The sequence below is a fragment of the Physella acuta genome, unplaced genomic scaffold (genome assembly GCF_028476545.2).
Source record: "Physella acuta isolate Inbredline_101_S28 unplaced genomic scaffold, ASM2847654v3 ptg000175l, whole genome shotgun sequence".
In the NCBI taxonomy this organism is placed as follows: domain Eukaryota; kingdom Metazoa; phylum Mollusca; class Gastropoda; family Physidae; genus Physella; species Physella acuta.
In genome coordinates this window covers 145,612-159,544 of record NW_026731694.1, presented here as the reverse complement: position 1 = coordinate 159,544, position 13,933 = coordinate 145,612, and the positions used below count along the sequence as shown (strand labels likewise).

At 39.2% G+C, this 13,933-nt stretch overlaps 2 protein-coding genes across 2 annotated transcripts; both read right to left on the bottom strand.

Moving 5' to 3' along the window:
• Positions 1 to 313: 313 nt before the first annotated feature.
• Positions 314 to 6,980, bottom strand: LOC131936318 (uncharacterized). Its single transcript, XM_059293245.1, has 6 exons — positions 6,856 to 6,980; positions 3,423 to 3,565; positions 2,505 to 2,635; positions 1,663 to 1,807; positions 990 to 1,105; positions 314 to 543 (listed from the first exon to the last, which is right to left on the bottom strand). Exons 1-6 carry the CDS (start codon positions 6,941 to 6,943, stop codon positions 465 to 467), a joined length of 702 nt encoding a protein of 233 aa, XP_059149228.1. The 5' UTR covers positions 6,944 to 6,980; the 3' UTR covers positions 314 to 464.
• Positions 6,981 to 7,831: 851 nt separating this feature from the next.
• LOC131936321 (uncharacterized) lies at positions 7,832 to 13,505 on the bottom strand. Its single transcript, XM_059293248.1, has 5 exons — positions 13,369 to 13,505; positions 11,055 to 11,185; positions 9,388 to 9,532; positions 8,470 to 8,585; positions 7,832 to 8,010 (listed from the first exon to the last, which is right to left on the bottom strand). The coding sequence occupies exons 2-5, from the start codon at positions 11,168 to 11,170 to the stop codon at positions 7,932 to 7,934; spliced, it is 456 nt and encodes a 151-aa protein (XP_059149231.1). The 5' UTR covers positions 11,171 to 11,185; positions 13,369 to 13,505; the 3' UTR covers positions 7,832 to 7,931.
• Between the last annotated feature and the right edge of the window lie 428 nt (positions 13,506 to 13,933).

The following is a 13,933-nucleotide window of genomic DNA, read 5'->3' as shown; positions in this document are numbered from 1 at the left end:
GTCCTATTCCCAAGTTGGTACCTTTAAAAACGATTCAACCTTGCGGAGCACAGGTATGCAGCTAGTATAAAAATAAACAAAATCTCTGCTCACTAAATTTTTGAAGATGGTATTTAATAAACAATATTAACCCTTGCTTTTTTAAATAAACAGTGGTGCATTATTTTGTTTCACAAAAAAATAGTTTTTCTACTTTTCTTTAATGCATGAACTAAACCTCTAAGAAAGTTCGTTTAACTGTTTTAAATAAAATTTTATTTTTTGAAATCTAATTATAACAAAGAAATTTTTTTTTCTTCGACATAATAAAATAAACAAACTGAAATACAGCGGATTTATTATTTGTCAACATTATCTAAAATTTAAGTATTTTTAACTGTTAAAAGTAGAATCAAAAGTTCTTGTTGGTCTGATGTCGCCCACTGCCTAGTAGGCTACAAGTAGATCCCAGTATAGTCTAGGATCTATCTCAACCTGCTGGTACAGTTGCAAGGGTCGTTCTCTCCATGTCCTTCAGCAATCAGATTTGGTGGTAGAGGAATTCTGGGAAATTGTTGTTAAAAAATGGGGTTTTAATCAAATCAATGTTGTCTAACAAGTCATGTTGCTTAGTTAAGTACACACTTTCGATAAAAATGTTGATACTTTAACCTGAACCTAAGTATAAACCGCAGACTATCTTATACAGAGTAGTTAATTTCATTGTCGTTACATGCGAGTTCTTTTTAAAATGAAGGGGTTGGGGGGGGGGGAGGGAAGCAAGGTTAAAACTGTAACAATTTCTGGTGGACACGCTAAGTCAACATTCTAGAACACAGTTCCCTCGATTGCACTGTCTTAAAGTCTAAACCCCACTGCCAACAATCCAACCGTGACCGACACTTTTGAACAACATTTCTAGATAAGGGAGTCAACCTACCCACCACCACCTCCACCACCACCATCATCCTCAATAACTAGCTGGTTGCGCTCATGAATACATCACCAACCTTTCCTTGGACCAGACGATGTAGGGGACAGTACTCGAGTGCTCCGGGAACAAACCCAGCGTTGAGACAACAGCGAAGGAGTTACAAGTGAGACCTACGGTGTACGATGGCCGACCCTGAAAATACAAAAGAAAAAAATAACTTTTATTTTTGTGTAGTCATTCATGAGATCCTATTGAGTATGAGACTAGATTTGAATACACTTTCAGTATAGAAACAGCGGAAACAATAAAATATTTGCGATTCTTTAAAAGTTAGTTGAGCCGGTGTTCATGGATAATGTTGACAATTTTAAGACTCAGAGGTTTGCAATGTGCCGATAATTGGCGTTTACAGTTAATATATTGTAAGGTACCAGTGTGGTTTTAAGTAAATGTTTTAAGTCGTAGTGGGTTTGGTGTCGAATTAATAGCAAACAGAATGAAAAGTATCAAGATGGCGATAATTGTTTTAAAGTATAAATATTAATATTCTTATATATTTAAAAAAAAACTTTAATATATTAAATGTAAGAAATAAAACGTAAAATTTTTAAAAATAATCTATTGAATAATCTAAAAACTTGTCAGTAATTTTGTCTATTTTTTGTCTATTCTTATCACAAACTCGTTTTATTTTTCATACGATTAACAGTGGCTATAGCACGCGACCATGTTGAGTAATGTTGACTTACTCCGTTGTAGAATCCTGTACACTCGGGCCATGAGCCGACGAAAGAGTTAGCCTCAATGAGCCTGAAGAGGGCCACACATTCCTCCCTGCACTGGAATTCGTCCTTGCTCAGGGTGGAGATCAGGGTCAAGTTCGCGTCACCGTTGCTGGACAGATTTTTTAAATGGTTATTTTGTGTAAGGTTGTAGGATACATGTCTGTACGCGTGGGGAAGTGTTACACATTCGTACAGGACAGGAAGTGTTACATATTTGTACAGTTGAGAAAATGTTACAAATTTTATCAGCAGACGAAGTGTTACATATTTGTACAGGAGAGGAAGTGTTACTAAAAGTGTTACACATTTAAAAAAGAGAGGACGTGTTACATATTTGTATTCTAGATGAAGTGTTACATATTTAAAATAAAAAGCAGAACAAGTGTTACTAGAAGTGTTACACATTTAAAACAGAGAGGAAGTGTCACATGTTTTTACAAGAGAGGACGTGTTACATATTTGTACACGTAATGAAGTGTAACGTATTTTTACAGCAGAGGAAGAGTTACATATTTGTACCTTACATGGAGTGTTACATAATTGAACACCACTGCTAATTTCCCCGATATGTTTAAAGGCCGGTTGAAAATGTCTATCAGCCGGTAGTGTAAACAACCGGCAGTAGTAAAATGTAACCTTGCATCAAGATTCCAACAACCGGAATCTTGATATAATACATATCCTTTTAACCACACCATCATTATTTCCGTATACGCAACTACACCCTCACAACTAACGTTCTATGAACGCACAACAAAATGATGCGCTGAGCATCCTTGAAACAGCAAGACAAAGACACTACTTACGGGAAAGCATCAGGATGGCTCACGTTGTAAGGGACGACCCGTATGAGTTTATCCACATCCAGTGTGATGGCCAACACGTGCTGTTTCTCAGGGACTCCGTTAATTTTATGGACTAAAGTCAACGTAAAAGCCTGAAAAAATTAAATGGAAACGTTTTGTTTTTTTTTTTTTTTTTTTTTAGAAAGCCGTTGAAAATATTCGACGAAAATCATAAGAAAGGAAATCTTAAAATATAAATTTAAGTGTAACCAGCTTATTCTTGAATTGAAATGTAAATCAAAACAACTTTTACTTTAACTAGCGTGAGTCAGGTACACATCAAAGCCGGGTGGACTCGAGAACGTCCTACTAACTCTAGCCTGGGATCCGAACTTACGGGTTACCTTTCTTGCGCGCTATCTTCCGACCATACAGTATATAAATACGTCAGATTCTATGCTCAGGCTATGGGATTCAGGAGAGAGTAAGTCGGAGAATTCGTGGACCAAACTGTGATCAAATAAAGAGTCGAAAACCGAGAAAAAAATTCCATTGAAGATTACCAAAAAAAAAAAAACGAAAACCGAAGTAACGTTTTCAGAAAGATACGGGACCCAACTTTTAATGTACAGTTTTATTGCAACGACCTAGTCGAGCATTGATGAAAATAAGAATTTTACTCATAAGCACACAGAAAAATGCGAAAAAAGAGAATTTCCGCATACAGAATGCTATAAACGATTTTGAAGGGGAAACTTGTGAACGAAACGGTTAGAAAAATTTAGATGTATGGGTCTGAATGCTGTGACTGATCTTATGTCGTATAATGTGTTTTCTTTTAATGTGACGCTTGAATATCTTTATTATATTCGTAATGAAGGCAGTAAATTCCAAACATATCTTCAGGTAACTTAATTCATAATTAATTAAAGAACTTACCGGATGTAGAGACGGGACGTCTACCGGAAGAATAGTTGTTTCCAGAACATCCAGCGTGCTGCTAAGTTTTCCAGGGTCGCCTACGTTGCAGAATTTTCCGATCGCGCGCCTGAAGAAGTTGGTGAGTAAGGACGAGCTGCATTCTGAATTAGAGTGAGGACAACGGTAAAAGCTAGGCTAGACTGAATGCAAAGCTGTCTATGAAACGTGTGAGGACAGCGGTAAAAGCTAGGCTAGACTGAATGAAAAGCTGTCTTTGAAAAGTGTGGGGGCAACGGTAAAAGCTAGGCTATACTGAATGCAAAGCTGTTTTTGAAACGTGTGAGGATAGTGGTAAAAGCTAGGCTAGACTGAATGCGAAGCTGTCTTTGAAACATGTGAGGATAGCGGTAAAAGCTAGGCTAGACTGAATGCAAAGCTGTTTTTGAAACGTGTGAGGATAGTGGTAAAAGCTAGGTATAGACAGAATGCAAAGCTGTTTTTGAAACGTGTGAGGATAGTGGTAAAAGCTAGGCTAGACTGAATGCAAAGCTGTCTTTGAGAAGTGTGGGGGCAACGGTAAAAGCTAGGCTAGACTGAATGCAAACCTGTTTTTGAAACGTGTGAGGATAGTGGTAAAAGCTAGGCTAGACTGAATGCAAAGCTGTCTTTGAGAAGTGTGGGGGCAACGGTAAAAGCTAGGCTAGACTGAATGCAAACCTGTTTTTGAAACGTGTATGGACAACGGAAAAAGCTAGGCTAGACTGAATCCAAAGCTGTCTTTGAAACGTGTATGGACAACGGAAAAAGCTAGGCTAGACTGAATCCAAAGCTGTCTTTGAAAAGTGTGGGGACAACGGTAAAAGCTAGGCTAGACTGAATGCAAAGCTTTTTTTGAGAAGTGTGGGGGCAACGGTAAAAGCTAGGCTAGACTGAATGCAAAGCTGTCTTTGAGAAGTGTGGGGGCAACGGTAAAAGCTAGGCTAGACTGAATGCAAACCTGTTTTTGAAACGTGTGAGGATAGTGGTAAAAGCTAGGCTAGACTGAATGCAAAGCTGTTTTTGAAACGTGTATGGACAACGGAAAAAGCTAGGCTAGACTGAATCCAAAGCTGTCTTTGAAAAGTGTGGGGACAACGGTAAAAGCTAGGCTAGACTGAATGCAAAGCTGTCTTTGAGAAGTGTGGGGGCAACAGTAAAAGCTAGGCTAGACTGAATGCAAAGCTGTCTTTGAAAAGTGTGAGGATAGTGGTAAAAGCTAGGCTAGACTGAATGCAAAGCTGTTTTTGAAACGTGTGAGGATAGTGGTAAAAGCTAGGCTAGACTGAATGCAAAGCTGTCTTTGAGAAGTGTGGGGACAACGGTAAAAGCTAGGCTAGACTGAATGCAAAGCTGTTTTTGAAACGTGTGAGGATAGTGGTAAAAGCTAGGCTAGACTGAATGCAAAGCTGTCTTTGAGAAGTGTGGGGGCAACGGTAAAAGCTAGGCTAGACTGAATGCAAATCCGTCTTTGAAAAGTGGGAGGATAGTGGTAAAAGCTAGGCTAGACTGAATGCAAAGCTGTTTTTGAAACGTGTGAGGATAGTGGTAAAAGCTAGGCTAGACTGAATGCAAAGCTTTTTTTGAGAAGTGTGGGGGCAACGGTAAAAGCTAGGCTAGACTGAATGCAAAGCTGTCTTTGAGAAGTGTGGGGGCAACGGTAAAAGCTAGGCTAGACTGAATGCAAACCTGTTTTTGAAACGTGTGAGGATAGTGGTAAAAGCTAGGCTAGACTGAATGCAAAGCTGTTTTTGAAACGTGTGAGGATAGTGGTAAAAGCTAGGCTAGACTGAATGCAAAGCTGTCTTTGAAAAGTGTGAGGATAGTGGTAAAAGCTAGGCTAGACTGAATGCAAAGCTGTTTATGAAACGTGTGAGGATCAGTGGCGTAGCCAGGATCGTCTCAAGGGGGGGTTCCAATTTTTACCGGGGGTCAAACTTTCGATTTGCACCCCCCCCCTCAGACTTTCGATTTGCACCCCCCCCCCCCTCAAACTTTCGATTTGCACCCCCCCCTCAAACTTTCGATTTGCACCCCCCCTCATACTTTTTATATATACCGAGGGGTCTATGGGGGGGGTTATGACCCCCCCCCCCTTAACCCCCCCTGCCTACGCCACTGGTGAGGATAGTGGTAAAAGCTAGGCTAGACTGAATGGAAAGCTGTCTTTGAAACGTGCGCCCCCTATTCGAGTAATGACAGTTGTTATACTAGTAAACAAGGGATTGTTTCACCCGTCTCGATCTGATTCCTACACCCCTCCCCCACCTTTTGCAGCAAAAGTATAAACTCTGGGAGAAAATTTTTAAAAAAGTATAATTAATTAATTAAGAATATATATACTTTAACCAGGTGTCTCCCCCTGTGTCCGGCACAAATTTAAGTGCTAACCCCCCCCCCCCTCCGCAGAGAAAAATGTTTGAAAGAAACGGCTTCTGAAACTGAATGATGTTTGGCTTAATTTAAACCGGAAACAGGCTACAGATGACTAGAAGAAGGGGAGGGGTGGGGTTGACCAAGAGATTTATGTCCAGTGCATTTCTCTCCCTTGAAATAGCCATGATGTACTCAGTGCGGCAAACATGGCCCCTTATGATTACAGTAATCTGGACATGTCATTGGCGATGTAACATCTGCCTAAATGGATCATAGGCTACATGTTGTAAGCTGAATTAAAATCTATTGTAAGATGATATTTTAGAGTCAGCACTGAGTTTCATTAATGTCTCATAAACATATGAGCTGTTTCGGTTGCCCAGTACTTCAGATAGTAGTTTTTAGAACTATAAAGGTTGTTTTAGGTATTTACATCAAAGAAGAGTAGTAGACAGTTATACAAGCAAACAAAAAAACCTAAAGGAACTTTTTGTGCTATCTTCAATTAAATGAGGGGACGGAGTGGTCCAGCGGTAGAGAGCTGGACTGCTAAACCGTTAGTCTCGAGTCAGTAGACCGTCCCCGAGTCCACCCAACTCTGATGGGTACCTAATTCAAATTAGGGAAAGTAAAGGCGGCTGGGCATAGTGCTGAACACACTATCTCTTCATATGCCGAGGTCACAGAAACAAGTGAACTCTACTTCACTTGCCTCATAGACCGTCAGGTTTGAATGGGAAACTTAACTTACTTTACTTTTCAGTTGAATGATAGCATTATTAACGGAATGAAATCAACAACAGATTAACATAAAATATGAGGTTAACAAAGTCAGCTAAAACTACAAGTATTTTAAACCTACGAAGAGCTGACAAAACTAGTTTCAAGTATGGAACAACTCTTTCGATTTTGTTGAATCTACTTTGAAGCTTGACGGTAGTAACAGTAGGTCTATAATAATGCGTGATAAGAACAACAATACAATCTGTTCATATGTCCAGCTAGCATATGAATCTATACATCCATAATTTTAACTTACGCAAACTGTCAGCCGAGTTTAAAATGAGACAAGCGAACAGAAATAAGCCCACAACACGGCGATACATAATGGTGTTCATGTCATACATCAAATATTCAAAAATTCATTTCTGTTTTATCTAGTTTTGAGTTTTATACTGCTATGGTTAAAAAATATATATATGAAAATGACAAAATTGACATAAAAAGTGGACGTTTAAGTATAACATCAAACAAGGAGTCAGCTGAACCATCCGATCCACGTCAATCATCGGTATTGATTTTTTACTTAATTGCAGGTGTTAATCGATAGATCGATAGTCGCGTTAACAGTTTGACTAAGATACTAAAGTGCTTGGAACATTTAGCTAAGAGGTGAATCAGAGACGATAATCATTACACATTAAGATGAGCATTCAACAGGTATTCACGTGAGGCTAAACCGTACGAGGATTTTTACAATAACCAGCAATCGTTACTAAACCTTTGTAAGTCGGGTACTAAATAAAGCTGAGTAGTCTCAACTTAGTTTTCACATCAAATTGAGAAGTAAATAATTGGGCATGTAGACAGAAGCATACCAAGCATGAGAAGATGTTCACACATTGTTAATGTTCAAACAATCAAGACGTTCACGTAAGACATTTACACAATCAAGACGTTCAAACTATCCATAAGTTCACACAAGAAGTTCACGCAATCAAAATCTAAAATAGGCTATTAATAAATAGAGAGTAATTTTATCATCTTCAATAGAAATAAAAAATATCAAGTTTTGCAGTAACGGCAGAGTTAATTCAACGCTAAAGGTAGAAATAATACATTCCTGATGAAATATCTCTATGTCCCAATGCCTATACATTATAATATTATAATGATAGATATACACAAATATACACACACAAACCACACCACATATAAGGTGGTGAAGCAACTAAATTTTAAGGAAATAAAAAATAACACAACTTTGAATGAATACCAGATTTATTATTTGCAAACGTTGAGGAAAATGTTGAGTAAAACATAGCATCAACAGATACAGTCTGAAGCCGCACATAGCCCAGCAAACTGCAAGTAGATCCCATTATAGTCTAGGATCTATCTCATCCTGCTGGTACAGTTGCAAGGGTCGTTCTCCCCATGTCCTTCAGCAATCAGATTCGGTGGCAGAGGAATTCTGGGAAATATTTGGTAAAATCGCTTTTAATTAGACCTATAAAATCATCTCGATATTTGCTAAGGGATGAGATTTCGATAAAACAAGCTCTACCCTAACCTTAATTTTAACCCCCGGGCCATGTTTTACAAAAATTGCTGATTTAACATTCCAGTCTTCCTGTCCACGAGAACAATTTTAGCAACGATATGGTGGGAAGGTGTGTTGGGGGAGGATTATATTATAATTGAACGGTTTCTGATTAAATTTATTTTAAGTAACAAAATAAATACAAATTCAAATATCTGGAAATTCGTAACCTCGATTAATTAAGCCAAAAAAAGTCCCACTACTCTCAACCCTACGTGCCTGACGTGATTTACGACCAACCCTCTGACCACCTACAATGGGAGGAGTGAAACCAAAGCATACCCCCCCCCTCCCATCCTAATACAAAATCTCGCTGAAAACAACGCTAACCTCTCTTTCGACCAGACAATGTAGGGGACATTACTCGATTGCAGGCTGAATATACCCAGTGTTGAGACAAGGGCGAATGAGTTGCAAGCGAGGCCTACTGTGTAGGATGGTCGACTCTGTGACATTAAAAAAAAAATTCGTTCACGTATTGCTGTCTCTCGGGTCATAGATCAATATAAGTAATTGGGTTAATTAGATTTTACTTAATTTACAACGTTCGGAGTTCGAAGTTGTTTGTTGTTAGTTTACATATCTCCAATTCGATCCATTTTAAAGCGAATTCCCTCTAACTGTCCAGATTAGTTTAATGCAGATTACAGATAATTGTAAATTTGGTGTTTATTTGGTGTTTTCATTAGTTTGAAAAAAAAGGGATAATATTTGGGAAAGGTTAATTAGAGCATTATAAACATCATGTTTTGGGAAAGATTAATAACCCTATTATAATCATCCTTTTTGGGAAAGGTTAATCACCCCATAATAATCATCCTATTTAGGAAAGGTTGATTACCCCATTATAATCACCCTATTTGGTAAAGGTTAATTATCCCATTATAATCATCTTATTTGGGAAAGGTTAATTACCCCATTATAATCATCCTATTTGGTAAAGGTTAATTACCCCATTATTATTATCCTTTTTGAGAAAGTTTAATTACTCCATTATAATCATCATATTTGGGAAAGGTTAATTACCCCATTATAATCATCGTATTTGGGAAAAGTCAATTACTCCATTATTATTATCATATTTGAGAAAGTTTTATTACCCCATTATTATTATCCTATTTGAGAAAGTTTAATTACCCCATTATTATTATCCTATTTGAGAAAGTTTAATTACCCCATTATAATCATCCTATTTTGGAAATGTTAATTACCCCATTATAATCATCCTATTTAGGAAAGTTTAATTACCCCATTATAATCACGTGAACACACAGGCCAGGAGCCAATGAAAGAGTTGGCCTCGATGAGCCGGAAGCGGATCACACAATCTTGGCTGCCCCGGAAGTCGTCCTTGCTCAGCGTGGAGATCAAGGTCAAGTTCGCATCGCCGTTGCTGTATAGTTCAGGGATACATTTCCGTAAGAATGGTTTATATGTTTACATTGCAGCATTTGTAACCTCATTCAACACCTTACAGGCATTACACAGCTGATAAATACTTCATTGGGGACGGTGGGGGTCAAGCGGTAGAGGGCTCGACTGCCAACACGGGAGTCACGTGTTCAGATATCGGTCCGGATTTTAGTCTGCGGAAGGTCCCTGAGTTCACCCAGCTCAGATAGGTTCCTCGCCCACGTTAAGGTAAATAAAGTAGACTGGACAGAATTCTGACCATACTATCCCTTAAAATGTCGAGGTCAAGAAACATATAAACTATACTCTATCTACTCTATTAATATCATTGAATTTGACAGGAGAATTGTGTTTATACAACTTATAAATTAATTCACCAACCACTGAAACCATATTTTTAACTTATCAACTATTCAACCAGTGGCGTAGCGAGGGTGGGGGGGGGGGGGGGTAGCGGGGGTGCGGACCGCACAGGGTGACACCATTTAAGGGGGGTGACACCAAGGCGAAAAATAGCAAAATATAAAGAGAAAAAAAATGATATTTCCACTTAATTAAGTGATTAAGTCGAAGGTTAAATAGTCTTGTAAGAGCAAATTTGACAATCCCAACAACGGTGAAGGGGGGGGGGGGGGTGCAAATCGAAAGTTTTAGGGGGGGGGGGTAAACAAATAGAAAGACTAAGAAGAAGAAGAGGGGGGGGGGGGTGCAAAAATCGAACGTTTGAGGGGGTGCAAATCGAAAATTGAAAGTTTGTCCCCGGGCGCCGGGAAAGGTCGCTACGCCTCTGGGGGGGGGGGTGACACCCTTAAGTGCCGTACAGGGTAACACCCGACCTCGCTACGCCACTGTATTCAACACCCCTTTTCTTCACCGCTTTTGCCTCGTTTTCACCTAGTCTACAGAGAAATTGGGTTGGGTTACAAAACTTGAGGTCTCCAGTTCCTTTCTCGGAACTTATTCCGTACAATCTGTCATTGATTACCCGCCCGTAATTGGTTCCTAACATAATTCGTGGAAATATAGGAATCTAGGCATAGTGGCATCGTAATACTGCACCGTGGTCAAGAATTAATTTCTCTGTTAACCTACTTTTAAACAAAAACCTACTTGATCTAATACACAATCATTTAAAGGCAATGCTATTTTACTTAGACATCCAACAATATACGGGAAAGCGTTAGGATACGTCACGTTGTAAGGACGACTTACGGGAAAGCGTTAGGATACGTCACGTTGTAAAGGACAACTTACGGAAAAGAGTTAGGATACGTCACGTTGTAAAGGACAACTTACGGGAAAGCGTTAGGATACATCACTTTGTAAGGACAACTTATAAGAAAGCGTTAGAATACGTAACGTTGTAAGGACAACTTATAAGAAAGCGTTAGAATACGTAACGTTGTAAAAGACAACTTACGGGAAAGCGTTAGAATACGTAACGTTGTAAGGACAACTTACGGGAAAGCGTTAGGATGGATCACGTTGTAAGGACAACTTACGGAAAAGCGTTAGGATGGATCACGTTGTAAGGAAAGCCATGTATGATCTTCTCCTCATCCAGCGTGACAGCCATCACTTGCTGTATCAGAGGGACGCCGTTGATTTTAAAAACCATAGTCAGGGTAAACGCCTGAAAACAAATTTACAAGGAGTATAAAGTTTAGTCTACGGGGAAAAAATTCTCAGTACACGAATCATTGTAAAATAAATGTATGCTTAAGATTAAAAGTAAACGAAACCAGCTGTTATAAATTTTAACTAAAGCGTTTACTGAAAAAGGCACTAAAAATTAAACAAACGACGTTAATTTATTTTTAAAGATGGTAATAATGAATGAATAATTAATGTCCAGGTAATATTTTTGTATTCTGTTTTCGGCTTTAGAAAGCGTGTGAATAAATCGTTTTTACGTCACGACACTATAGAGTAATGCTATAAAATCATTCATTTCTTGTTTTAAGTTAGTTATGTGCTTAAAACACTTTTTATACTCGTTAGGAAAATAAATATTTCTCTACAGCTTTTTAAAGGTGCATCCAAATATGTATTTCCATTTTTTTTTAAAATAGGTGGGATAATTTTTGTAACTATGACAACGGCGGCAATCTTGAAAAATTAACCTCTTCGTAGGATTTTTACTATTCATAAAATATTATATTTTAAGTCCAATAAACAATGAATTCATAATCTTTTACCATATTTCAGCCTGCTTTTCTTTTTGGAATGCTTCCATAGTCCTTGTCCAACCAAGCCCAGAACTAAAGGCAACCATTATTTGATTTTTGAGTTGTCTCTTCTAGGTTCCTTGCTGACCCAGAGTCTTGTCTGCCCGGGGGTTCGAACCCGTGACCACAAGCCGACCACGCCAACCCCTGCATCTCAGTATAGGCCTGCATTTTCCATTTTTTTGGGTTTGGTAATACATCACTGTCTCTGATCTGTTATTTGGTATTCTATCTAGATGACCCAACTTACGAAATCTTCCTTTTTCTTATGTCTGCTACTACTACATGACAGTTGCACAGTTCTTGCAATTCACAATTGTAGAATTACAGTCGAAATTTCGAAAAAGATATAAATTACTAAAGAGTAAAACTTTTTTATAACATTTTTTGTGCTCAATGGAAAATTACGCACACAGAAAAATGCTCCAATTGAAGTAAGCGCAGAGAGAATAAGTAAGTCTAAATTAATTTTTATTTTTATTTTCAAGGGATGCATGTTTAACAAAAGAAATGTTTTCCATAAAATTACCGAATATAGTTTCGCTGTCTGTCTATCTATCTATCTATCTATCTATCTGACAAGAACGCTCTAGAGAAAACACAAGCAATTTAAAAACATGCATAGTATTTCGAAAAACGAAGTATGACGTCGACACATTTAGCATCTCAAGCCGGAGAGTGCACACAGTAATATGACGTCATTGATTCTCAAAAAAGGCAATTTTGTCTAATCTAAGTGGTTTGCGTGAAGAGTTTCTTGCATACAATTCTTCGGGTAGGGGCGAAGCCCCACCCCCCGCGTAAGAACGTCTGAGCCCCCCCCCCTCCCTAACACAAAAGAAATTTCTTCATCGATACTCTATAATAAAATTACCGCCTAATTAATGTGTCTAATCTAAAAAGTGGTTTTCTTGCAATGTCTTTAATGCAATTCTTCGGGTAGTGGCTAAGCGCGACACCAGTGTTTCTTTCAGACTTTTTCCTCCCCGGAGAGGGATGGGGGTACTTGAAATTTTCGGTGGCGGGGGTAGAATTTTCGGGGAGGGGGCGGACACTGGGTGGTGTGTGTGTGTGGGGGGGGGGGGGGTGGGGGGTGGGGGGGGGGGGTGGTGTGTGTGTGGGGGGGGGGAGGGGGTGGGGTGGTTTTAGTTTAGACTTTTTCCTCCCCGGAGAGGGGTGGGGGGTACTTGAAATTTTCGGGGGCGGGGGTAGAATTTTCGGGGAGGGGGCGGACACTGGAAAAAGTATATAATCATATTTCGTTGAATGGGACGGTAGACATGTTTTTTTGGGGGGTGGGGGGGGGGGTGGGGGGGGGGGGTGTTGGGGGGTGGGGGTGGGTTGGTTTTAGTTTAGAGAAAAGAGACAGCACTATCAACCTAGCGCCCGGTGTATCCTTCCTCAACGGGCCATTTTTCTCGTATTTAAATAATATCGCATAGATGTAAAGTTCTGGATTGTATTTTCTGTAACATGGCTTTTGTTAAATTTGCTGATACATTTCTCTTTCGAATGCGCATCATCGTTGCGTTTGACTCGAAAATATACACTTAAGTAAGTTGATTTCCTAGATTGTGTGAGAACCTACCGGATGTAGAGATGGGACGTCTACCGGAAGTACCGTTGTCTCCACAACATCCAATGTGCTGCTAAGTTTTCCAGGGTCTCACACGTTGCAGAATTTTCCGACCGCGCGCCTGAAAAAGTTGGTGAGCAAGGACGATCTACATTCTGAAGGAGAGTAAAGAGAAAATATTAGGCTGGTTACATTAATGACAACACTGTCTATGAAAGCATGGGTGTCCATATTCGAGAAATGACAGGCTGTAGTGGTAGTGAGTTCAGGCCTATGAGTAAGGTGGTAAGGTGGTAGAGTAACTTGTCCCTTTCTTTATCTTGATTATAAAAATTGAATGAATTGCTTCCTATGCAATTAATTATAAAGTATCAACATGTTGTGAGCCATGTCCATTAACACCTTCAGTCGGCATTTGTCCTTAATTTGTTTCCATAACCTCTGCCCACACAAGCACAAACTACAAGGCACTAGTTACTTTAATTTGGAGTTTTCTCTCCTTCATTGGTTGCTGTGCTCAGCTCAACTGTCTGGAGGTTCGAACTCGGGACTTTTAGAGTTAGCAATTATTCGCGAT